This window comes from Xiphophorus maculatus, chromosome 3 (assembly GCF_002775205.1).
Source record: "Xiphophorus maculatus strain JP 163 A chromosome 3, X_maculatus-5.0-male, whole genome shotgun sequence".
Taxonomy (NCBI): domain Eukaryota; kingdom Metazoa; phylum Chordata; class Actinopteri; order Cyprinodontiformes; family Poeciliidae; genus Xiphophorus; species Xiphophorus maculatus.
Genome location: NC_036445.1, coordinates 4,408,184 through 4,436,123, shown reverse-complemented (window position 1 = coordinate 4,436,123; position 27,940 = coordinate 4,408,184). Strand labels below are relative to the sequence as shown.

The following is a 27,940-nucleotide window of genomic DNA, read 5'->3' as shown; positions in this document are numbered from 1 at the left end:
AGTTAAAGAATCAGATTGGATATTATGTTCAACGTACCACTACAAAATACATCATACCTCCATGATAAACATGTTTGAAAAATATGCATCATGCTTGAGAACACATGCACTAGTAGCTCACATCATTTACTGTAAAAATAAGAGTAAATAAAGACTTGTCAGAAGTCTGGGTGGCAGTCTGTTTAGATCCTTTTCCACACTGTGCAATGTGCAACTCTGGCCTCCCTCTAATCTCTGCTGTTTTACGTTGAAGGAGCCATTAGAACCGTCTGCTCCTCTTGCCTCGAGCAGTGGTGACTCATCACTGAGCCCCTAGAGAGTATGTATGTGTGTGTGTGTGTGTGTGCTGTGGGTGTCCAGACTTGTGTAGTTATGTTGCAACCTCAAAAACATTCGGTACTGAAGACTTAAACAAAATGCTTAAACAAAGCGCTAAGCACAGAGACACTAATGGAACAGAATGAGGCAAGAAAATCAATAATTGCTAAAAATTTCTGAAATGGTTTTCAATGAACAGACATGGAGTACTGCTACACAGCCACTGGGTGGAGGCAAGGCTCAACATTTGATTGAGTAAATTACATCAAGCTTCCTGAAAGAGCTGATTAAAGTGTCAGTTTGGTCCATCTATGGATGCCTCTGAATGTGTACTTGAAAGTGGAAACAGAACATGCTCTAGTCATTCAAATGAAAAAACACTGAGAAGAGCTGGCTCTTCATAGGCCGTACCCGGGTATGGATCTCCTCATTAATGGAGCGCTTCGCCTCATGTTTTTTCTTCACTGCCAGGAGCTCCACCAGGGGTTTAATGGTCATACCCTTGAAGGGGGTGAGAAGAACAAAGCATTATTCACGTGAAACCCCTCCTAATCTTTTGCAATGACGGAAATAGACTGTTATCATCAAGTGCTTTTGAATTGTGATAACTTTATCTCTCCAGTATTTTTATTATCTGTTTTGGCATTAAAGTAATGTAATACATAACACATTACTTTAATGCCACTTTGATGCTTTCCAATTCGTAAATCAGGGTGCAGATAAATAAAGTAGAAATGCACAGAGAAATTGGATGGTGAATACAACCTATTGATTTTACTTGGGTTGTAAAATAAAAATTGGATCTTTTTCCGATCTGTGAGCAGCCTTTACTTAAAAGCAAAAAAAAAGAAAAAAACACTATGATGTGGAAGACTGGAAACTCTGAGGTTTCAGAGCAACCCTGGGTTCAGCACCAATGTACTGTAGCTGCTGCTCATATAATACATAGTAAATGTTGTTGTATAAAAGGACTTCTGATAGCACCTGTAATGGTTTGTGAATAAGTACCTTTATTGTTTAAATGTAAATTAGAGATAATTGCATAGTTATTTTCTTGTGTTGCCAATAGTAGTCAGCACCTGAACAATTAGTAAATCCCACTGGTTTCTTGACTTGCAATCAGAACAACTCAGTGGTGGTGAAACCAACCACTTTATATGATGCTGCTTCTTCTGACAATTAAAAAACTGTTATTGACAGGTAAATCTGTCAATTGTAATAACTTAACTTATAATAACTTAAGAGTTGTTCAACACTGACTTACTTTTCTCACTCACAAACAACATAACATCATCTCTGGTCCTAATAGAAACAGTGACTATTCATATAAAGAAGGAACAAGCGCGTAAAGAAGTATCCTGATGTTGGGGGACTTCCAGAGCACAAACAGAAGCCATGCCAATTCTAAATCTCATTAATATGGAGGAAAAGATGCATCTTTTTGTGTCTTTGTTCCTGTCTGCAACTATAGGCTTGACTGTTTGCTTCTCTTACTTAAAGAGATTAAACCAGATGTCTGCCTTACTCCAGTGGCATGGAGTGGATGACAGCACATTGCAGCTTTTTCATAATGACAGTCTACATCAAAACCTGTATGCAAAGTAACTTGTATTTCCCTCATTTTATAATGATTACGAAAATCGGAGGAATGACTACTGTAGTAAGACAGAAAAGTGATTCGGACTCTATAAGCAAACAAAATGGTTTATTATAAAAACACTAAACAGATAAGCTGATCAGCATGGGCAAAGATTTAAAATGTTACTGGTTTTAATCTGGGGGAAAAAAATAAAACCGGTGAACCCAAAAAATAAAATAAAAAAAACATTTCAGCTAATTCAAATACCATCTCAAACTTTCACATCCTCGTCCGTAATTTCACAGTATAAATGTCAGAAAATACACATTTAGCTGTGAACTCCAGGTAGGGAGGACATGAGGCCACTGGCGCAGGGGAAAAATTCAAAGTAGATGAATAAATGCAAATGTGCTGTGCCAAAAGTTCTTTTGCAAACCAAAATGTTTGCTGATCACTGATGCAGGTGATGCAGGAAAGTGATTATCTGGCAACACGAGAAATAATTAAAAAGGGGAAATAAAAAACAGTTTGAACAGTTTCTTTAAAGTTAATGTGGGCTTATAGAAAAATCGCTTCAGTATATTCACCTGAACAAAGACAGTGAAGAAAATAACAGTGATGATGGCAGTCAGGAAGATCTTCTTGTGATCTGTGTGCAGAAGGAAGCCCAGGGAAAAAGCAATGGCACCTCGCAGTCCACCATAGGCTATAATGAACTGATCTTTGGTGGTCAGCTTGACGATCCGGAAATTGTTAATTACAAACGTAAGACCCACCACGCCTGAAAAAAAGATGAAAAAAGAAGAGGAATTAAAATAATGTTTCATCATTTTACTGACTTTATACACCCAATGCACATCAAAAAGCCTCCTTTCCTGTTGGAAAAATCTGCAAGGAAATCCTCACTGTTGAAGTGTCTTTTTAAGAAAAAAGAGATTTGGGATCTGACCTATGACTCGTGCAACCAGACACAGGATGAGAGTCGCTGTGATGAAGATCCAGTCCCAGTGGTGTTCTCCGTCCACTGTGGCCACACCCAGAAAGATGAAGATCAACGTCTCACTGACGCTGCTCCACATTTTGAGAAAGTACTTGATAGTGGTGTGGGACTTGTGGGATATATTAGCTTCTACATAGGGTCGCATCACTGCTCCACATGCTATTAACCTGGAGAAAGAAAAAAAAGTGGAAATCTTGTGTACACAAAAGTTTTAAAAAATTGGCTGGATGCATATATATTGCTAAACGTTTTCTTTAAAAGGCGAGACAGTGCTGCAATTACAAAGCTTGAATTTCACAAGACAGATTACTTTGAAATAGTATCTCAACAACTTCTATCACCATCTTAAAATGGGTAACAAATCACTGCGTACCGCAGGAGGTGATTAAATGCCACCTCGGAAAATATGGAGGTGTTCATAAAACCAGCCATGATCTATGCAGAAGTAGATAAACAGAAAAAACTATTTAAATATCGGGTAAAATAAATAGCCTTATAAGAAGGCAAAGTATGACTGAAATACTACTGCAATTGAAAGACTGCCCATAGATCAACTGTGCTAAGAATTATTACAAAACTTTGAAGTATAACCACATACTATTTTTGGAACCTGAGACCCTTTACAGTGCATCTTTGTGTCTTGTTGGTTTGCCATTTTCAAATTAGTGGTGCACCATAGTGCAGGGTCTCTCCCAGTGTATTATAAGTCTAGCAGGTTTTACGTGCCCCCACCAGGCTAAGCGCTGCTTGTTTTTGTTTTTATTAAAATAAATAAATAAATAAATAATAATAATTTTTTTCTTTAATAAGTCAGACTGCCAGCGTCTCTTCCGCAATGAGCATTTTACTGGCAGGGCAGAATTATTCCTGAAAGAACGATGGGTTTATAGTTGTCATAGGTGATGCACTGAACAGGGAGCGCACACCAATCAGGCGGCTTGATCTCTGAAGTTTACCTCGACACGGATCACTCATATAGGTTCACCTGTATGGACATTTATATAAAAAATCAGAACAACTCCCCCCCTAAAGCCCAGGCAACCGAAACAGTTTCTGTGGCCTTTATTAAAAACTCAATAGGCCCAAAATGGAAGAGCTACTAAAGCCAAAAAATCACATCTCTCATTTATCCCTCTACCTCCAGCAGCAGGTCTAGCTCATCATGCAAGGCCTGTCCAATGTTGAATGAGGCCTGGAGCAAAATTCGATTTAAGGGCCCCTCTTGCTGCTAAGAACATTAACACCACTAACAGCATTTCATCACAGATTTAGTGAAATCTGGGAGGGGAGGGGAGCCTAGTGTAATTGGCTCCTAAGATGCATTTGTAAGCAAACAGAGCTAAAACTAAACTGAGAGCATCAGATTGTAGCTATGGTAACAAAACTATTTAACTATGAAGGTTGTTCTTTGAACTTTTACAAAGTAAACTTGCCAGCTCCTTAAGATCTTAAATTTAAATGTTAAATAATTTAAAAACTTTTAATTTATCTATGCTGAAACCATTAAATCAAATTTAACTGCATTGATATTCTCTTAGTTCACTTATGCCTTGGGTGGGTTCTAAATGTGCTCAGCATTACATTATGTTTTTAGATCCATTAACTGATGACTTAATTTGGATTTAACAGAAGTGCAAATAAGTTATATTTATTTTAACTGTATATTTGGGATTTGTTGTTTTTAAGATTCTATAGTTGTAGGTTTAAGTATTGTTGGCAATGTCTTCCAGTAACATAATTACCCAGTAATATTTTACATTTCCTGTCAACTTAACATCTTTTAATACAAAACCCCGGTGGACCACCTGGGTGCCCTGACCAGCAAGCTTAGCTAGTTTTCTGGTGGAAACCCTGATAATGTGACCACAGATCCTATTTTCATTTAATTTCTTTTGAAGACTAACAAACTAGATTTCTGATCGCAGGTAGCTCAACAAGTTACACAGCTAAAAAAATAATTCAGTAATAGAAATTAAATTTAACCTATCTGGGTAAAAACCAATAAATCTTCACTGAACAGATCAAGTAGTAGTTTCTCTTTAAAGCTTTCTTAAGAGAAATGTATAAAGATCAGGTTAAAATACTGAGATTAACAAGATTGAAGGTTCAAGAAAAAGCCTACAGAAATTTATATTTAAATTAATAAAAACTTTTCTGACATACACACACACAGGAAACATGGGAGAGGTTCAAAGCAGTACCAACGTAGATGCGTTTGACGAAGTTGCACTAACCATGCGGGAGGGTTAAAAAAAGAGAGAGAGGGAAAGATTGTACTTTGGTATGTCCCTCATCCACAACTTACGACATGATGCCCGAAAGGTGGAACACCTCTGCCGACAGGTAGGCCATGTAGCTGTAGAGGAACACAAAAAGAGGCTCGATGACCCTAGTGTGGGAGGTGAAACGAGACGTGAAGGCAGCCAGGATCCCATAGAAGGCTCCAACCAGGACGCCACCCAACGCAACAATGAGGAATGAGACGAGTCCCAGGATGGCGTCCACTGCCGACACCGAACCAGACTCCATAAACTCCTCAAATAGATGGTAGAGTACCTAGAAGGGCAAAGAATAATGGTGTTGGGAGTAAATAGAGTAAAAGGATAAAAAAACAGGTGAGAAAACAAAAAATATGAAAAGATGATCCAAAGAAAAGGCATAAAAAACCAGAACAAACACACATAAAACATAAATTATATTATCAGTTGTATTGTCAAAGTGCAGAAAATTGTACAAAAAAATTGCATATATGTCCTCAGAAATTCACAAAAAGTGTATTACAACATAGAGCAACATAGAATCAGCCACATAATAAGTCTCATGTTGTCATAGTTTATATTGAGCTCATAAAAATAAGCTTCAGTGTATCCTATAAATGCTATTCACAAGCCGCTAGCTTAGCATTTCACAATATAAAAGCTCTTGCAACAACAGACAGGATATTCTAGTCTTTCTCTACGTGAGACTGTGCTGCCAAATCATGGAGGTAAATTTGTTACCTGGAGACAATAGTGTTGATGGAATGAAAGTAATGTACAGTGGGGATAAAACTGGATGGCATTGAGCACAAGTAAAAGTATTTGTTGCACAAGATGTTGTTAAAAATACCTGTCTGTGTTCTATAAATTTGTGCTTTTAATAGCTATAATTCAAGTATGTTAAGTTATTGATAATATGAATTGATTTTGTTCCAGTGTTTTCAGTTGTCAAAAGTTAGCCAAACCATTGTCAGTGAATAAACTATTATACCCATTATCAAGATTGCTTGTGCAGGGTTTTCTGCTTTCACCCTTAACTGAAAATGTTTATGCTTTGTATGTGCATCTGTTGATGTGCATCTAACCAATCTCTTTATTCTAACTATGACCACTTACCACTGTTACAGCATCGTTCAGCAGTGATTCGCCAAACACCAAGATGTGCAGCAGCTCATTTATGTGAATCTCTTCAAAGACAGCGAGCACAGCAACAGGATCCACAGCAGAGATGATGGAGCCAAACAGCAGACAAGGCAGAATCCCAATGTTGCCGAGATTGATTTCGCTGTACGTGTCTTGTGCGAGCTGACAAACACCATAGATGAGACCTCCGACAAAAAAGGCGTTCCATAAAGTTCCCACAACAGCAAACATCAGGATTGTGCCAATGTTTTCCACAAATGGTCGGATAGGCAAGAAGTACCCAGCATCCAGGATGATGGGGGGCAGGAGGCAGAGGAAAAAAATTCGGTCGCTTAGGACTGGTGGGACCTCATCTCGAGCTAGCTTGAGGATTCCTCCGACTAGTAGGCCAACAGATATTAGCAGGCAGCTCTCTGGCACGACGTTTGATAGACGAGGAATCAGATGGAAACCTGACATAGAAAGGAAAAGAGTAAATAATTATTTAAAATCTGTTTGTGGACATTTCTGACATATTTGTGGAATCAGGAGAAAATAGGGAAGACTCAGGCTATAAAGGCCACAGCAAATAAACATTAAAATAAAAATTCAAATGCTTATGTTTGTAAGAACTGGACAAGAAGCGTCTCTTAATAGTTGACACAAAACTTTTTTTTTCTTCAAAATGACCTTGAAGCCTTTAATTTATTTCTGTTACTTTGTTTAAGTAAATCTTACAAGAAAAATAAGCTGTAAAATAAAATATGGAATAATATATAGATTTTGACTTCGTTAGATTTAGCTGCAGACTGTAAAACGTATATTAGAAATTGCTAATGTTCTGCAATGAAAATGTTTCATGGAAATGCAACGAGACGGGCAACATGCCAGAGCTTGCTTTCACCGTTTACCTGACAAAACAAATTCTCTGCACATAAAGTCGTAAACAGTGAACTATACTGAAAAGGTCAAGAGAGAGATTCATAAAACTGACAGACATGTCCGGCTGCATTTGAAATATATTAGCTGAGCATTCATTAGAAAAAGATCCGAGAGAAATAAAAAAAAAAAATCCTTAAACCTCTTTGCCCTTTTGAATTACGACATAATACACTTTTGCAAGTTCTGCTAATTGAAATCTCTTTTGTTGCCTCAGGCAGGGAGGGCTTGCTTAACTGCACAAGCATGTCTGAAATCTCCAGGCAGCTCAAGCCACCACAAGCAGAAAGTCTGATCTAATAAGTGAGAAAAGGTTTTTCCCATTGAAAGTTTTTTCTTTACATTTAAACAATGGTGATCCAGGCGGAGTTGGTTTCAAATAAAGCCCAACACACCAAAAGTGCGTGTTAGTCTGGTCTGTCTGACCAACAACATATAAAAAAGGTGATAAGTGAAATCCAGCGAGTCGGCTGGCTGTATTTACTGTACACTGCTGCCACGCAGGTATGTGTCAAGCTGAATGTTTGAAAGCAAATGTCACTGTAACAAATGTCTCCACGGAAAGATGACAATGAGACAAAATAGAAACAAAAGTATGTGCAAAGCAAAACATTAGAACAAGCTCAGAAGTGACAACAATTTCATCAGGGAACAACATAACAAAATACCACATGTATCTAACATTTAGATAGAACCTTAAAAAAGTTATGAAAAATAGGCTTTGATTAAGCTCGTCCTCACAAGGTATGTCTGCACAAAACTCACACTACAGTTTCTTGTATTGTTTATAGCAAAAACATTAGTTCACATTATCCAATACCCACAAAAGCTCTTTTGCTTTATGTTTTTTATGCATTTATGCATGATCAGCACTTGAAAGATATTTGGTCTGGAAATAAATCTGCTGAATTTCACCAATGGCTGAAAAAGATGTGTAGGAGAAACTTCCAATCAATAAACCACTAAATTTACTACGAAATGTTTTGGTCACAGAACTTTGTCAGGCACACACCAGGCATGTTTACATGGACATAAGTAATTGGAATAAACGGTATATCAGAATAAAACTGTGTCATGTAAATAACCCCAGTCGGAATATACTGATGGATTCAGCTCAAACGGATGAAAGTTTAATCCGAATGAGAGGGTAAATGCCAATTGATAATACGAATGGCATGCATGCTAGCACTTTTTCTGTTTGTGTTATTCTGATTGTGGCCAACTGACCTGACTGCACATGTTTACGAAGGTAAAGGCAACAGTTGGAGGCAGCACAGAACTCTGTTTATTTCTTCCCACCCTCTCAACCTATAAAGCAGGAAGCCCAATAGCATGTGCTGCTTAGTCTATAGTTGAATTAGGCAGTGGAGTTAGATCTCAACTGTTATTGGAACCTGGCGTGCGTCCATTCTGGCCACTCAGAATGCACAGAAAGAAACACACTACTGTATTTGTTTTTATGTTCAGAACAGATTGAAGAAAAAATATTTCTGTGTTTTTTAAGGGAAATTTTTACAACTCTGCACATGTGAGGGCTTCCATTCTGAATAAGTTCTAGTTAATATAAATGCACGTCATGATCGGATCAATTAATATTGGGCCCATTTAAACAATATACCGGTATTTGGATTATTTGATACAAATAAATTTCAATCTGATCAAATAATTTTGCACATGTAAATATAGATACAGTTTTACAGCCCTAAGCATTGATATAAAAAAGTACCTACCTTGTAATAAATAATGCCAAAGCCATTAGATATACAGACCTACATAGAACTTCTTAGGGAAGGTGCCTGGTTTAAAAATCCAATCCAATTATATTTTCTCCCTTACTTCTCTTAAAATGAAATTAAATCAATACAAAACAACAGGGAGCTTATTCAGTTTAGTACTACAGGACAGGATGCCCAAGTCTAGTTCTCAACATCTACCGTCCTGCAACTTTTAGATGCATCCATGCAAAAATACAGGGAATCAAATAGCTGATTTCCTCGAGCTCTGCAAAGGCCTGGTAACAAAAAAAATTGGGTGCCATATTGCATCCCAGCAGTACTGAAACGACAATTAGAATTTTGTTAGACTGCTATAATATGATTGTGTGCTTCAATGATTCCCTGTCAGTGCACCTGCCCATGCAGTACTCAAACCTTCAAACTGCTTCAGACTGACAAAAGACTCTCTCTGACTCCTGTGAACCTAAACAGGATTAAGTGGGTGGAGAAAATGAATGGATGGATTGGTGGATGGATGTGTCTTGACAGGATGTCAGAAATCTCCAACAGAAATTTTTCAGATATACAAGACATCTGTGGAAGTATTAAATGCTTAGACAGTTTGATGACAACACTGCTGGAGAAATAGGCATTATATTTCATGGTCTAATGCACTTCATTTCTCTACAGATGTCTACAGCAAAGCACTTTTCTTCATCTTAAATCTTCGTTTTAAAAAATACACCTCAAGAAACTATAGAAAGTCTATAAACAGGAAGGGTGATATTGCTATCCTGTAGTATCTTTCAGTCTTTAAAATATGTTTAGTGAGCTAGATTTAAGTTCTATGTTTGTTTTTATTCTGAGACTGTCTATGTAGAGAGAAGCATTAAACTGATCACTGAGGACTTAAAAATGAATTAGCACCTTCATGGTCACAATATCTCAACTACCATAGAGTTTGCTATGTAATTAGTAAGTCATGCCCAACTGTAACAGAGGCATCGGTGTGAGAGATGCTGTATATCAGTTCAGTTTGGGGACATGGGATCACACAGTAAAAAGCCCAGAAAGCTCTAATTAGTTCTCAGACAAACAGAAACAATGACGACAATCATGCCTCAGAAATCTTGTGAATGTAGGTGTTTTGCTTTATGAAACCATCTGACAATTTCAGTTTGTTCCCAATTTCTAAGTACATTTAAAGACATATACGTATGCTGCACCTTTAAGCCAAAAAAAGCAATAAGACATACCAGAACCAAAAGGAAAACAGCTTGCTATGGGAAAAAAAAGCTTAACATCTGAAAGTGAGACATCAAAGAGACATTTTTCAGTGCTCTTTCAGAGCAGACACAGAGCAAGTACAAGACTTAAAAGGCCCAAATAAAAAAAGAGAGCAAATATTTTTGTTAAGGTACTACTTTATTTCTAAGAGAACCACAACTTTTTAATATTCATCAAGCAATTACCTCAATTATTTCGTCAATAATTTGCAGCCTGCTTGGAAGGTTACAGAGACTCTCTTTTAAATACACAACTATGCACACACTTTAAGTAGTGCCTAGAGGGAGCAATTCAGGCCCTCGGTTTAACATATTCAAAACACTCTGACCTGACTTAGCATATCACTTTAACATGGAGAGTGAAACCTGATCAAGCCACACCAATCAAAAAAGTCAACGGAATCACAGATTCCAAGTCAAGAATATGCATTTCAATGGAGTCAAGCTCAGTTGACAGAGACATATCAGAATCTAAATCAGGGGTGTCAAACTCCAGTCCTCGAGGGCAGGTGTCCTGCAGTTATTAGATGTGTCACAGGTACAAAACACTGGAATGAAATGGCTTAATTTCCTCCTCCTTGTGTAGATCAGTTCTCCAGAGCCTTAATGACCTAATTATTCTATTCAGGTGTGGTGCAGCAGAGGCACATCTAAAAGTTGCAGGACAGCGGCCCTCGAGGACTGGAGTTTGACACCTGTGATCTAAATGGTGGCGTGGGAAACAACACAGTGGTATTATTAGACACAGTCCTATGATCACTTGTGTAAAGCCAGTGAGTGTCTTTGAACCCTAATCCATAAATAGCCCACAATGGACTGGTATGTAATATGGCAATAAAACAAGAGGTACATTGTGACTGATAAGCCCGCCATGTGAATATCAGTATCTCTGCAGAGGTAGGAATAGAGGTCACAAATGCACAGGAATATTACCTTGACTCTTGCGGAAAGAAAATATCAGGAACATATTTCTAAAATATCTCATTGAGTTCTGTTAGAAAAAATAAACTGTTAAAATGCTAAAGTACACAGTCCTCAAGTAAAGCAATAGTCACGGCTAGCTGGTATAATGTATTGCTGCTCATGCCTCAAGGAGAGTCGCGTTCAATACCGGATCAAAGAGGGAAACTCTAAATTAAACATATTTCAAGAGTGTCTAAAAAGGACAAGGCTGTGCATACAGTTCAATCAGGAAGAGTCAAAAAAGACATTTCAGGATAATTACTGAGCCTTCTACGTGTAAGAACTCTCAAGACATCCTGCAGGGCTTGTTGAGTATGCGGAAACATAAAACGCTGGCTAAGTAATGACATTTCACACTTTTTTAAAAAATCCTCCTGAAGGACTTAAATTATAACTCATGGTTCTTTCAGTTTAGAGAAGATTAGATAGTGAACAGGCAGGAATAATAGTAATAGTAGTTATGTCAGTGTGGTTAAGAGGTATGTGCAATTCCTTGTAAACGTATTTTTGTCCCCTAAACGTTCCACAAGGTACAACCCCAAGCTTTAAATTGGTTTTTGGGTATGTGACAAACCAACATAAAATATTGCATAATACTAAAGTAAAATGAAAGAGATAAACAGATTTTAAAATGTGTGACAAGTATAAATCTAAAACGTATAGTGCACTGTTTTATTAAGCACCCTTTCCTCTGATACCTCACTTGAAAAACTGCCCACTGCTAACAGCTGTTTTCAAACGTAACCAAAATACTAAAGAGAGTAATTGTAATTTAATCTCAGGACAAATACAGCTATTCTGTATATTAATCAAAGCAGAAGTCAATAGTATGGTAATGGAGGGGCAGAAACAATCCACAGCTCAGGAGGGAAAATCAGTGAACTCCACAAGTTAATGGAAAAGTGGCAGAAAAAAAGCTACTGTTGAAACAATGGTATCGGAAGGCCAATTTGTAGTTGTCTGTAAACCATGTAGCAGACACGGCCCACATGCAGATGATGGTGCTCTTGTCAAATAAGACCAAAATAAAACTCTGTCTGTTCATACTGTACATCTCCCTTCACATCTGCTCTACTGTGATCAGCTGTGAGGGAGACAGGGAACCTAGTCAAAGCTGATGGGATCTGGAGCAGAATTAAAGCTTGAGCTTTGGTCAAAGGTTCACCTTCAAGCAGAACACATACAACCAGAGGTGCAATGGTAGGGTTTAAAATAATAATACATACAAATGCACAATACATTTTTCAGATGTTTTCAGAAAACAATTGTGCAGTAATTTGTGTTGGAATGTCACATAAAACAAAAGAACATAAAGTTTGTAGTACATGACCGAATGAGGAAAAAGTTCAAGTCATTTTTTAAAGGCTCTGAATGTTCTTGAAGTAAACATTGCATGTAAAGTTTTTTTATTTTATTTTGCACTGACAAATACCAACTTCAGGTCATTTGTGATGGCTGCTTAACAACAGTACCGTCTGTGTCCTGTGCTTTATTCCCTCATGAGGGCCTTTATGGAGCACGATAATATAAAACCAGCTAAGGGTGGCAGTTCTTTCATTTCTGTAAGTGTACAGAGTGTCGACATAGCCTGAGACTTGCAACACATCATCATTTCCAAAGCCAGGAACATTGTCCTGTTGCCAGGTGACTAGCCGGGCACTGTTGGCAACTGCATTAACTTCAATGAGCAAGCACAAAAGAGAGAGACAAAAAAAACCACATTTAAAAACACTTTTTGTTGAAGAGTGTGACTGATGGGACATTTGTTTAATTATGGTTATAAAAACAGTGACATATAATTAGCTGACCAGCTCTCAAACATCACTGTGTAACAGACTGGATTTCGCATAAATGTCATTAAACACGTTGACTTCGGAGTGATGGAGGTCTTGTTCGTGACCACAGTGGTGTGGTACAGATAAGCAGCTCTGAGTCATCATTTCATTGTTTAATGTGGACTATTGTGCACAGCCAGTTATGCAGGACTGCCATTGGTTTCAATTATTTATTAAGGCCAGGGATAGCTCGACAAAACCCCTGGTGAGATATATGAACATAGCAGTGCCATCTTCTACTAATGATTTTTCACAAGATGGCTTCTGTTACGTGGTAATGATTGCAATGCTGCCATGTCAACAACTATGGATGATTCATCTTACAATTTACCTAACATCCTTTATTATATCACCTTTCTCAGAAAAGCTAAAAGAGGGCAATATAATAATTTTATAACTAATGAATATAAAGTATAATTTTCACTCTATGAGTGTGATCATTTAAACAAAAGAAAAAACTGTAGATCTAGCTTCAGACACTAATGTATGGACTATTGACAGGTATCAGAAAGTGTGAAAGCACAACAGGATCCTAGAAGAGATCGTTTCTGTGATGCCTGTTGCATTTCTTCTCGTAAGAGACATTCTTTAGAAAACAACGGGCATGCAATACTTGTGAAACTAAGCTCAAATCATTGATGCACGATAGAAAGCTCAAGTTCCTCCTTTTGTTCCACATATTGTGACAGCAGATCTTAACACTCTTCACTACAAAGTAATGCTACTCCTTTTGAGCTCACTAGAAAAAAAGTTTTACCAAGACTCAAGCTGTTTTAGACAGAGGAAATGTTGCAACATGTTAGGGCAAGTGTTGATTGCTAGGTTAACTACAAGCTATATTAGAACACTGAGAGGTACAAATAAGAAGATATAAGAAGCACCCAATACAGATAGGGAAACCGATTTTTATTGTGGTAGCAAAGTTAAGCCACAGTACTTTCTAGTGCCATTCTCAATATTAACTTTGGATGAAAAGTTGGACGTTAAAGACCCATTCAACTCGGACAGCAATCACAATGTACCAGGCTTCAGTAAGATTGCGCTACCCCGAAAAGGCTTTTTTGTAAAATAATTTTATTGGAATTTATGGGCTGCTGTTTTGACTATTGGACATTGCTCTTACAAAGTGTTAGGCTCCTAATTTGTTGTGTTTACTGTGAAGTTTGATGTCTGAATATATGTAAAAGAATTTATCAAACTTTAGGAATTTCTAATTTTTTTCAACTCATATGGGCTTTAATTTTTTTCTTTGTTTTTAAGTTTTGGAATTATAAAAGAGAAAAGGGGGACAGAGGTCATTAAGACACCACATTTGCTGCTGATGGATTAATGTACAGAATTTTCTCCTTGAAGGGGAAGCATTATAAAAAATTATGCCTTTGTGCTGTATATTATGTTACAATGTTATTGCCTCGTCAAACACATGCCTGGCGTATTTCTTTGATTCATTCATGCATGATTGAGAAATTCTTGAATCTCCCATGGCAACCATTCTTAATCTCTGCTCATACAAAGCGTTGCCTATTTACTCAAAGCACCACCTTGGAGCTTCATTCCCCTCCTCCATGTCTCCCCCAGGCAGCTCCACCAGACTAGTGGCAGCTGCAATTAGCAAACACCTGGTGGAACTGTGCATCTACTGAGCTTATTATGTGAATTACTTCTCAGTCCAACTCTCCTAAAAATGGTTGTAAGCAACATCATGGAGAAGCACTGTTGTGCTAAAGAGGGAGTGACGGAAAGGGCATTACCTTCTTAAAGAGCCAGAGGCCAATTTCAAGGTATCAGAAAATGCTATAATGCAAAGTCAAATTTATTTTAAGTTATTTTGAATGTATAAAACATTTTCATAATAACTGAATGTAACAGTTACTTGACTGTGTAGTAAAATGTCACTATGTGCCTGAAAATACATAACAATAGCCCTTGTCATGATTGACTTTAATCTTTCAGCCCAGAAATGTTGCACAAGTACAGTGGTACTTAAAAATAGAAGAAAGACAATAACCTTCTTTGTCAATAAACCTGGAAGTCTTCTTGTCCAAGTCTTAACCTAAATAACATAGTAAAGATAAGCAAAGCAGTTTGTGACATTGCTTTGAACTTATCAAGCTGTGCTTTCTAATGCAATACTAGGACTTTTTCTTCCATATAAGCATTATAGATGAGGATAGTTTTAAAGTTCAGGTAACTGATGAGCTTCCACACTTCTCCACAACAACTAATGCATAAATTAATCCAGTTGCTAAAGGTTTTAAATGAGTGACAAATGAATTAAAGCAAAACTTCCTTGTTTTGTCTTCTAGATTCTGGGTATGTCTCTTTAGGAAGCAACCTTGTCTGAGCACATGTTTCTAACAACTTCAGCATTCTTAGCATAGTATTGACAAAGATAAAATCAGGATTTGAAAGGGTAGTAACTGTGCACCATACACAGTGAATATAGTCCTCGAAGCAGTTGATCTGGTATCTATTCCTGACCATGGGCCTTTTACTGAAGGTCTCCCCTGTCCACTCTGACCTTCAAGTAACTGATGAATAAAGGCCACAACATAAAAATCTGAGTGAGATTACTCATCAGAATACAATAAGTGTGATTTTTAACAATTGCTAAACAAGCTGCAGGTACAGACAGAAGATAAATGTGTACTCTCTCTTCTGCTTAGATACCAAATTCTCAGTTCACATTGCACAACTATGTAGTGCAACCTGTCAGGCTATAATCATTTCAAACCTCTGACCCCAAATGCCTTCTGAGAATTCATGAATAGATCAGTGGCCCATCTAAGCCTCCTCTTAAGGTCAAGGACAAGTCAACAAACCATTTTCTCTGTGGGCACTTTCTTTCTCTGTGTCCATGTCTGATATAGTTTTTAGTCTTTAAGAAAATACCCCATAAATGAAAAATAAATCCCTGAAATGTAATAAATATGTGATAAGTACTACTAGTCAGACAAAACACTTAATGTTAATCTCTCTATTATTAGGTATTCAGCAGCAATTAAAATAGCAAGGTCACTAATAATATTACACTTCAAAATAAGATTTCTGGGCGTGCCGTGGTGGCGGAGGGGTTAGCGCGACCCACATTCAGGCAAAACGTAGCCTCGACGCGGCTGTCGCGGGTTCGACTCCTGGACCCGACGACGTTTACCGCATGTCTTCCCCCCTCTCCTTCCCCCTTTCCTGTCAGCCTACTTTGAAAAAGGGACACTAGAGCCCACAAAAAGAGACCCCTTGCGGGGTGATTAAAAAAAAAAAAATAGTAAGATTTCTGTAACACCCATTTGATGTCATGGTGGTGGTATTCAGCAAGCATAATCTTTAGTGGCTGATAAAATGTATAACTTATTTAACCACAGTAAATGTCTGATAGTATTCTTATATTGTTTTATGACTCTTTACAAATCATACTGACTAACTGTGAATTACGTTAAACAAATATCACCATAACATTAATCAATAATAAAGGGTTTTAAAGTCATAATTTTAAGAAAATATAAAAATTTCACTAATCTCCCATAAAGTGAAGAAAAACATCGTCTAATATAACTTTTTTTAACTGATGCTCTTTACGGTGTTCTCTCCCACGTGAGAAAAACAAGTTTTGGGTTGCAGCCAAACTCCAGCAACAGCACAAACTAAGCTCATGTATCAGCTATTGAATGAAACTGTATGCTTTCATTGATTTTTACCTGGAAGCAACACAGTCCTTCTGAGAATATTTGGTCAGCTCTGAATCATACAAGGAGGGCAAACCCAACTGGACCAGGATAACCTGTTACAACAACCTCACCAGTGGGAGGGGAAAACAGAACACAAATAGCTTCACAAGTATCAAGGTAATTCACACAGGTGTGTCTAGCCCTGTCGCGATAAACAATAAATCAATTAATCGCACGATAAATTAAAACTATCGACCTCATTTTAATTATCGGCTTTATCGTTTATTCCGGCCTTTTTTTCTTTCTGTTGATGACACTGAATGAAAAAAGCCTCAACTCCGGTGCTCTCCACTGACCCTCCTTTCCTCTTTTCCTTAGTGTAATGCCCAGCGCACACGACACGATCTTAGAGCTGTCAGTCGATTGTCAGCCCATTTTCAAAACCTGAGAGACCACACATTAGCCGACAGAAATCCTAATTATAACGGTTTAATCGGGTTCGATCGTGCCATGTGGTGTCCAACAATGGGCACCAAATAATGGCTACAAGTCCAGTTGACTAATTTTAAAACCAGGCATTAATCAATGCTTTACTACAATCTACCTGAAATGCATGTGGCTAGTCTCAGTCCTGACTGAATGAAAATTATTATAACCTATTTATGTCACGTTAACGAAGAACAGCTGAAAAGTTACCGGGTTTATCAACTGCGGTAGCAATTTCGCTACAATTCCTCCCCTTGTCATTTCTATATTCTTTGCACAAAATGTTGAACAAACATTAATGTTGTTTCCACATATCCTCTCCGATGTCTGTTGGACTTCAGCCGTGTCAGCTGTTTGGGATTCCCTTCCCTAATTTCCCCTCAGAAAGCACGAGGGGAATTTGAGTTTTCTGATTGGCTACCTGTCACATTCAACAGGCTGAGTTAACGCTCCCAGTCGGGGAAAACCCCTGATTTAGATCGGAGCGGCCACAACGATCTACACACCACACACTACAGGATGATAGGTTACGAAATCGCAACTGACAATCTTTAGAATGCCCAAAGTTCTAAGATTGTCGTAAGGGGAAAATCGGGGCAAAAAATCATGTAGTGTGAACTATTGCATCAGGTAGTTGGATGTGCCCCCCTTCTCTATTTAAATCTAACGATTACTGAAGGAAAATATAGTATACAGACTTCATAATCTGCACTCATTTGGTTGAATGGCGTATTTATTTCCACTTTGGCTTTATGTTGTTTAGTTTTTAATTCAAGTACATATTTTGTTAATGGAGACTGAGAATATATTTTATTATTGTTTTTGGTTGTTTTGTTTATTTTGTTAATCAGTTCCAGTGTTAAGTGTTCTTTTAAAAATAGAGTGTATCTATCTTTGGCAGGAAATCGCATGCATTATTACGTCATTTCCATTAAATCAATGTAAAAAGGTCTTCAAACAATATTATCGTTTATCGCAATAATTTCTGAGACAATTAATTGCTCAGCAAAATTTGTTATTGTGACAGGCCTCGGTGTGTCCCACTGTCTACTCCTGTATCTCTGGAGGCTGTTATCAAACAGAAACACCAAAGTTCACCAGGACAATCAGTCCCAGGTGCACATTTGATAAGACACCAACCTATTTTAGGAATCACTGGCTGTAAAGTCGTGTCTATCTATATAGCTTCTTGCTGTTATGTATTACAATCACAACATGGATCAGGGACAATCTAATTTTATTTTCCTGTTTACAGATAAATATAGGAATACAGATAAATGTTCCCTCTTAAGTTAGAGGACTATTTTATGAAAACAAAGTAAACTTTGCAAAATGTAACCTTTATGTTGTGCATTGATTGAACACTGCTAAATTGAATGTGTTAATCTGCAACCTAATTACGACACAAAGAAAGATTACTTTCCTTAACATAAGATCTTACTAAAATAATAAGGGTTCCAAGTGAACTGAAATCTCAGAGTTTCTATAAGCTTATGAAATAGACATGTAGAATGTATTTCAAAAGGCCTTCTCAGATAATAGTTCTGTAATAAGCATATAATCACGGATACTCAATTTCGCATCATTCACATTACACAAGACAATCAGGCGGAAGTCACATAGTGCTTTCAGAACATGCAACTAGGATCACAGAACCAAGGGAGGTGTACAATTTGGTCACTCTAACATTATAGAGTCCATAAAGTATATAACTTAATTTATTAATATGGATATTTTTTATGGGTTTTTAAGGCCTAAAGTTGAAAAACAAAACTTTAGCCCTTAAAAGTTGATATGGTCAAACACAAGGATTTTAAAACACTACAGAAACCTTTAGACACAAGCAAAGTTGCTATACTTCATCCTCATCAAGTTGTGATGAGGAAAAAGGCTCAGGGTTTTCCCCACTGCATTATAAGCATGGTAGCCCACCTGGTTTTACTTTGTACAATTTTGATTGCATTTTCTGGTGTTTGCCTTTTAAAGACTCTATTTTTGGTGTTTAAAGACCTAGTCATACTTACACATTTTCTGTCAACTTATAACATTTTTATCGCAAAAAGAAAGTGGGCCGCTGGTGGATAAAGCCTTGAAGCTCTTCTTGCGTTCTTGTGTTGCTGCTGTATTTGTTTTGTACTGTATCACCATGTCACACTCGTTCCATCTTATCTCCTGGTTGTTAGGTGTGGTAAATATGGGAAATGACATCCCCATTTCATGTCAACACCTTCAGCAGATAGTGAGGTGCAGAAAACACTTCCGGAGTGAAAGCCATCTGTGCAACCACTCGAGCCACTGCCGCCCCCCCTTGATCAGCGATTCAAATTATTATCTGAAAATGATACTATACTTCAGCCTTTTCACTAAATGCATGCCCTATTTGGTACTTAACCATAGTAGCATTTTGTGCACTGATTGTTTAAGTTAAATTGGAAGTGGACAGAGGGTGGTTTAAAGAAAAAAGTACAGCAGAAGAATAGCAAAATGCTTAAAAGATAAATGGCTTGTGGACCTGCTCTTTTAAACAGAAAGTCTACAATCAGAAACAAGAAAAACTGCCAAAATAGACTCTTATAGCAGCAACATTAAATCACCCACCAAACATCCTCCGAACCACTGCCTCAAGACCAATTACTTTGTTTGTCTGTTGTTTATTATTTTATCAATTGTTGATTAATTCATTTACTTTCTGTATGTTGCCATTTTTCTTTTTACGTCCTTGAGCTGTGTCCTGCAAGAAATCTACTGGAGCCAGGTGGCCCCTCTCTGCTTCTCCTTTCCCCTGAGACACTGGGCTCCTTGCCCAGACACTGAGGCAGCATCCTTCTTGTCTACAAGCTGCTGCTCAATCAGGCTCCTGATGTAACAGTCAAGTGACAGGCTGCTAGCTCTCAGAAAAAAAAAACGAAAAAAAGCTGAGGACAATGCAGTGTTCTGACAGAAGCACACCACAAGAAGGAACAGAAGGTCAGAGGGAAAAGTAGCTGAAGATAGAAAAGGGTTCAAAGAGAAAGGAAGCAGATGAGGTCAACAGAAGAAATGCTGGGGTGTGCACCCCAACTGCTCACAAAAACTGAGTGAACTCCTGAAATGGGTCAACTCAGGAAAGCCTCTTGTTTTTAAAATAATTCTTGCATAAATACTGTGAGACTCTGTCTTACCACAGAGCATCATGAACTGGTCATGTTAGGAAAACTCGCAAAATATAAAAGTTCTTTTTCAGCATGTAGACTTGTCGGTTAAACTGCTTAGTCATCACTGTAGGAGGCAGCTTTAAGAGATCCTCACTGCATTAAGTGTATGGATCTAAGGAGCAACCTGCCTTAAAGGTTCAACCTCAAACGATTGAGCTATTCCGGTCAAACGGGTTATGTAAGCTTACAAGTTACGGTCTTAGTAGGCACCTGAAACTGTTGAGAAATTTGATAGTTAAGGGACTGATGGAATTTTTAGGACAATAAATTAGTATATAAGTAAGTAAATATTATTGATGGTAATGTCTTAAAAACAAACTATTCTTGATTTGTACCTGTTTCTTTAGAAGTTGATTGTCTGCCTCGCATCCATAAAAGCAGGCAAATTAAAATGACAAAAATTAAAGAGAGCTATCAATCAAGATAAATTTATAATACTGTAAAAAAAAAGTTGGCAGATGCAAAACATAAAGAGTAGTTTAAAACATGATATTACATCAAAATAAAACAACAATATATGGAATGAAACATTGCAATCACAGAGGAATGCTTGAATAAAATTTTTAGCAAGATATTTTCCAGTATTATGCAAAACACCTCCTTCCATCCAACCATTTTCTTACACCCTTGTCCCTAGTGGGGTCGGGTTCTAGATAGGTGCTGGTGCCTATCTCCAGCTAACGTTCCGGGCAAGAGGCGGGGTACACCCTGGACAGGTCGCCAGTCTGTCACAGGGCAACACAGAGACAGGCAGGGCAAACAACCATGCACACACACTCACAACTAGGGAGAATTTAGAGAGACCAATTAACCTGACAGTCATGTTTTTGGACTCTGGGAGGAAGCCCGGAGAGAACCCACGCATGAACAGGGAGAACATGCAAACTCCATGCAGAAAGACCCCGGACCGGGAATCGAACCCAGGACCGTCTTGCTGCAAGGCAACAGTGCTACCGACTGACTGCGCCACTGTGCAGCCCTGTAAAACACCTCTACTTTCCAAAAATATATTTGTCCTCTTGAAAATACTTTAATTGATCTTTATGTCCATATCTGATCTAGATATGTGAACAATGTCTTAAAGCTTAAGGAGAGTAAACATGATATTGTGATGATGTCAAAGTATAATTACAGCTAGAAAAATGCGAGCTATCCATAAAAGATATGTCCTTTATATTTACTATGTTACTACAGGATGTTTTCTAATATCTTGCAGCCGTAATTGATTTTAAAACATATTACTTGACTATGTTGGATGCTTGGAGCTGAGATGACTGTTGCTTTATTATAGAAGTTTATAATCTTAAATCAATACATATCCAAATTTTTATTTATTTGTTTTTTTAGTATGTAGTTTAACTTTTGTGTCTTTTCGACTGACTAATACCTATGATTAGGACGCCTTTATTAACTGGGACCTTCATAACCTTCCATTTTTGGCTAGTACTAACTGAAAACTGTTGATTTAAATTCTGAAGTCTGAAACCAAGTAACAACCACATGATAAAATGACACTTACCTAATTTCATTAAAGAGGCTAGAAGCACCCACAGTGAAATTTCAAAGGGGATACTGACTTCGTCGTACACGATGCCGATGACGGGGAAAGGCTTCTTGGATGTGTTATTCCCTTCACCGGTGTGGATTTCGGAGGAGCTGGCTGATTCGAGGGAGAGCACGGTGCCATTGAGCAGCACCAGTATCGCCAGCAGGAGCAGTTCTAGCTCCGGTAAACTCCGACAGAAGCCACTCCGACCTCGCGTTGCCATCCTCGAAAAATATTGTTGAAAGAAAAAAAACAACAACAAGAAATTACCCTGTAAAAGGAAAAAAAAAAAAACTCCGCTTCAAGAGCAAGGAAGTTGAGCTGGCTTCAACTACGTAATGTTGAAATAGTTAACCAACTATTCCAACACGAACCGTTCAAGTCTGCTACCTGAAACCGAACCAACTGACTATTTTTTGCTAGTTGACGTTAGGTAGTTGTGACTGAACGTCGTCGCGTGCAGCAGCGGTCAGGTAAACCGTCGCCGAACGTTGTTGCCGCTGGAAGAAAGCAGGAAACGGCAAGATGCTGAAGAGTTTTTTATTTTCTTTTTACCTCAGTAAATAATGCTGTAGCAGACCACTTCCGGACAGACGTGCTTTATAAGTTCACCCTCTCCTTTTTTAGCGTCCATCAGTGTCTTTAGTAAGAAATGTCACTGCTGATGGTGATTGCAGGCAAAGAGACAACCGCATCTCCTTCTCCTCCTTTGCGCCCGTTCTTCCTCTTCTTCTTCCTGAAGGTGTTTCTTCCGTGAGGCGGCGGCGTTACTCAGATTCTGACCTTGAGAGGAACCAGCCCAGCTGTCACAACGCATTTTTACTGCGCATCACAGGTATTCAAACTTTCAGGTAATATTCGTGTAAGCGGCATCTTCACTGTTTTTCGAGATAGGACACTTTGGCTGTCACCGAGGCAGCTGAGCTGAGATGTAATTAAACACACTGGGTGAATGCTGCTCACCCAATCATGTTTCTGTAGTGACTCGTCGTGTCTCCCTTGATATAATAGCTTCATACAACCTTCAAAACGCACACCCTTTCGCGGAGGTTTCACAGGATGGGAGGAGGCGAGAGAGGTTTGAAATAAAAAGGAGGGTGGAGGGGGTGCTCAACTGTAGTGACACCTACAGGTAGGGAGGGAGGTTCCTGATTAAAAAAAGAAGTTCATAGTTAATACAGGTTTTGAAAAAAATTTACAAAATCTGGAATATCAGACAGATAGTTTATTTAAGTAATTCGATTCAAAAAGTAAGTAGTATGTCTTAATTCCTTGCACTCATGTTGATATAAGACTAACATTAAACATTTCAATATAGAAATATTCCAGTACAACCTCCATAATCAGGGTGAAGATTTCTGACTTGAAAGTTGTCCAGCTGACACTCTATACAAAAAATGCAATGAGAAAACACAATGAAAGGTCATTGCTAAATAATGTTGCTGTTCAGATATGAATATTTACAAATATATTAACAGAAATTTTAGTGAACTGAAAAAGTGTGGCAGAAGAAGGTGCACAAGAAACAACCTTGAATTTGGGGAAATTCGCAAGATGTGAACTGCAGCTGAAGTCAGTGTTTCCACAACCTCGCATACTGCCAAATTCAGGGCATGGATGGGGTGGTCAATATGAACATCCAATTTGATCACAGTATTTTATAGCATTTATTCTGATATTGCACTGATGCTAAAAAAAAAACATATTTACTACTTCTTAACTGTCTTTTGACTGCATGTCACTGCTGTCAAAGTCCGACATAAACAGCTCTTAAAACTGTAAGACTGAATTTAGGACTGAATTTATGTTCCACTTTCCTATTCTAACTGACAACTTAAAGTGCTTTGCAGCAACATTTACCCAATCATACTTATAAACATTTATCTACCAATATGCATATTGGTAGGCCACTGGGGATGAAGTGTCTTGCCCAGTGGCACCTTGACATGTGACAGGAGAAAGTCTGAATCAAATCCACAACTTTTGGATTACAAGATGACTACTATTTCCATGGAACAATAGTGGTTTAAAAAAACATATCTATCTTGAAATTGGCTTCAAAAAGATTCCAGTAACATAGTTACAACTACTATATACCTTGTTTTAAACTATCCCTGAAACAGACACAATATCTGGTGCTGAGGGGAAAAACTTAAACTTTGCAATTTAAGTTTTGTATTTCATTTTGAAACCAAGTTTCCAAATTGTGGAGAGAGGGGTGAGCAGCAGAAAATCCAAGTTACTTGAAGTCCAGTGCGACGTTTTTAAAGTTACTGACTTTATGACATCTGCTAGAGCAAGTCCACAGTCAGCGCAGCTGTCAAACAGGAAGTTCTTTGAGCACTTCTCTTCTGACACATGATATGGAGATGCTGATTTTTCACCTGTCTACAATATCGAAAGTAGTTACATAATGACTTTGCATGATTGGCCAGCAAACTGGCCTGACCTAAAGTCTTTAGAGAATCTGTAAGGTATTGTTAAGAAGATGAGAGACAGAAAACCAAACAATGCTGATGAGCTGAATGCCAATATAAAAGCAAGCTGAGCTTTTCTAACACCTCATTAGAGCCTCAGGCTGGTCGCCAGTATGCCACAACACAGCATGATGATGCTGTTATCCCTGCAGAAAGAGCCCTGACGAAGTATTGATTGCATGTACTGCATAGCGTGTGCACATACTATTCAGTGGGCTAACATTTCACAATTAAATCTATTTTCTTATTTGTTAAATTAATGTAGGTACATTTTCTGATAATTTAACTTTGAGTTTCATCATCTGTAAGCCATAATCGTCAAAATGGACTGAAATAAACTTTTGAAATATATCAGTGTGCATCAAATGAATCTATGTCATATGACTTTCACAGTTTTAAAGTCCAGTAAATTGAATTTCCGAAATGAATCATATTTTCTGTAATACTCAAAATTTTTGAGATTTGTATTTCTCCCCCACCTCGGTCTCTTAATTTTCAAAGTTGGGGACAGGACCCCACAGATGAACAGATGTGGGATTTTAAGAAATTTTTCAGAAATTAAACTGAATTGGTAGTAATAATAATTATAAAGCATCTCTATCTTTTAAATAATAGAAGACATAAAATCAGCAAAATCTTGGATGATGATTCTGCTTTTGTTGTTATTCTGTGCATTGCCTGCTTACTCAACTGATGGCTAGGATCTCTTCCTCTGTTTTTTTGTGTCAGAAGCTAAAAATGTTAGGAACTTCTGCTCTTGGTGACCACATGTCCTTTTCTAAAACTAAAATGCATTCTTTCTCTGCCCTTTGTCCCACAGGCTGAGATAATGTCCCACATTGTGACTGGCTCACATTATCAGTAGTCGTTGCTACAGAGGCCAAATGCAGAAATGAAAACAGGGAAGACAGGAGATTTGTTTCCATCCAGTCAGTCTAGTTAACCCTTTTGCTATCTTTTTTTGCTTGCTCCATACTCTATAGGACAATTTGGAGAAACTAAAAAGCAGGTACCTGCCATTTAAATTGCTATATAGAAGAGATAAATCTGATACATTCAAAAAATCCCTGCCGAGACTGTATTTAAATAAATGATCTCTGCTTGGCTGGAATTTTTACATACAGAATATTCTTTTATACATGTAAACAACAAGTATGTCCTATATACAAATAGAATAGTGATTATATTATATTTTAGAGTACTTGGAATCAGGTCTTCTACATTTTCCTAAATAAGGAATCATGGAAATTTTCCATTTCCAAACTCGAATAGATGGAGGTCCTTGAGTAGGCATGAGTTCAAATTTAACATGGTCATAGCACTTGTAAAACATTGTGAGAGTCGCTGGAATAAGCTATTTATTGCACTTCTGATCACATTATACTAGTGGCACATATGTACTGTGCAACCTTTTTCTGATAAATAAATCCCAATTGTTTTACAGCTTGGCACTGGAATGTACTCAGTTCAAGTGTGATGTCATTCAGAGATATGAGTTTGTATTTCCAATCCAAATCAAACACATCAAAGTATTACGATACAATGCTTGTCAACTAAACCTTAAATATCAAATTTATATATTAAAAAGCTATTGATAAACATATGTACATTGCTCTTAAGATGATTAGACAATTATTTAACTACCAACCAGGGCATTAAATACAACCAGAGATAGAAAAAAAACAAACTCCAACACAACATGAATTAAAAGAAACGCTGTTATAGAGACAGAATTTGAAAAAAAAAAATTAATTAGTTTCTTTTTTTCTGTCTCTCTGAGTACATATGTCTTCAGTCAGGAGTGGAACACCACATGCCCTACATGCCCCAGTTGATGTTGGACGACCTCCTTGGTCTCCCACCTTACAGTGCAGTATGGGGACCCCACAGGGAACTGTGCTGGTGCCATTCCTCTTCATACTATATGCAGTTTTCTCCATCAACTCCCCATGCCACCATTTCCGTAAGTTATCTGATGACTCTGCCATAGTTGGCCTCATACTAGGCAAGGATGACTCAGAGTACAGACAGTGGACTCAGGACTTTGTAGGCTGGTACCAGTGGGCTTCCTAATCAATGATGCTAAAAATAGGGAGCTGGTGGTGGATTTCCTGTGGCAGACCCATCAAAATGACACCAGTGAACATCGCTGGAGCGGGATAGTGAAATCTTATAAGAACCTGGGTGTTCATCTGAACACTAAACTGGACTGACTGATCATAACATTGATGCTCTTTACAGGAAGGATCAGAGCAGACTATCTGCTGAGGGAAAGTGAGATTTTCTTTGAAGAGTAGGTGTCGCTTCTGAAGACATTTTTGTCTCTATGGTGGCATCAGCCACCTACTGTAGTATGTTGGAGCAACAATCTACAGCTGACAGGAAGTGGTTAGATAAGCTCATCACAAAAGCCAGCTCCTGGCTAAGAAGACGCCCCCTCGACCCATTGCAGGTGGTGGCGACAGAACGCCTCTGGCTAAGATAACATCACTGGTGAAGAATGACATGCACTCCATTCATGAAGTTGTTGCAGAACTGGAGAACTCCATCAGTTACAGATTGCTGCATCTCCAGTGCACAGAAAGTAGTGTTATCGTAGATCTTTTTTGCTTTTTTTTGCTTGCTCCATACTCTCTAGGACAATTTGGAAAAACTAAAAAGCAGGTACCTGCCATTTAAATTGCTATATAGAAGAGATAAATCTGATACAAATCCTTCTGCCCAGCAGCCAATAGACTCCATTACGATAACTGTTCCCATCAAATTTAATAGGTGTTTATATTTCTGCTGTTTGCACAGTTTTTTTATTGTCACGTATTGTAAGCAGTCTTTTGTTTTTAATGGACAGATACATGTAAACATTGTGCAGTTCTTAAATTATCCTAGTCAGTTGCACATTTCTTTGGATCAAAGTATGCTTTTTAAAAATATTTTAGTGTGTTATTCTTAATTATGTTTTTATAAATTTAATATTTTTATCTTCGTGTGAATCTATATGCGTTGATTACCTGCCACTTTGTTGCACCTGAATTTGCCCACTTAGGGAAAATCTATAATAAAATATAAAATTTCTACTCTGTTATTTCTGTTCTTTTATTCTATGTATGAGAATGTGGGGACATTTAAACAGGCTTGTACACGGGTTTATTGTTGCAGTCACTGTATGTGACCTGGAATTCTCATAAAAGCTATATTTTAACCATTCATATAGATTGCCTTAGTTCAGTTAACTCTAATCACTTTGATACAACAATAGTGTGATCTGGACATGACCTATTTACTGCCTAATGATTCAAGAACTAATAATTATGCGCAAAATACTTTTGCAAAGCATCACTTGTGTCTGTTTACAAGTATAAAAAATGTCTTTCTGGCATCAAACTTTCTACCACAGACAACAGACAGCTTTAGAAACACATCAAAGTTCACAAATGAAGGTCAATGAGAAAAAACAGGATTTTTTGTGTTCATGGGAGTGGCCTCAGAAGCATAACGCAAGCTCAACAAAGTGGCTCACTGCAGTAAATTTCCAAGTATAACTTTAAAGGTTTGGCAAC

At 37.8% G+C, this 27,940-nt stretch overlaps 1 protein-coding gene across 3 annotated transcripts in view; it reads right to left on the bottom strand.

Annotated features, from left to right (window-relative positions):
- Positions 1-22,975, bottom strand: part of slc9a1 (solute carrier family 9 member A1) — a 30,562-nt gene extending 7,587 nt beyond the window's left edge. For 2 of the 3 annotated variants that reach the window (XM_023331321.1, XM_023331323.1), the window contains exons 1-6: positions 21,880-22,975; positions 6,272-6,750; positions 5,203-5,453; positions 2,847-3,064; positions 2,485-2,678; positions 730-819 (exon numbers count right to left, since the gene is read on the bottom strand). In XM_023331321.1, the coding sequence (XP_023187089.1) occupies positions 730-819; positions 2,485-2,678; positions 2,847-3,064; positions 5,203-5,453; positions 6,272-6,750; positions 21,880-22,129 (1,482 nt within the window). In that variant the 5' untranslated portion in view covers positions 22,130-22,975. The remainder of the gene's footprint in view (positions 1-729; positions 820-2,484; positions 2,679-2,846; positions 3,065-5,202; positions 5,454-6,271; positions 6,751-21,879) is intronic. The other variant, XM_023331322.1, reaches the window with a different exon arrangement.
- Between the last annotated feature and the right edge of the window lie 4,965 nt (positions 22,976-27,940).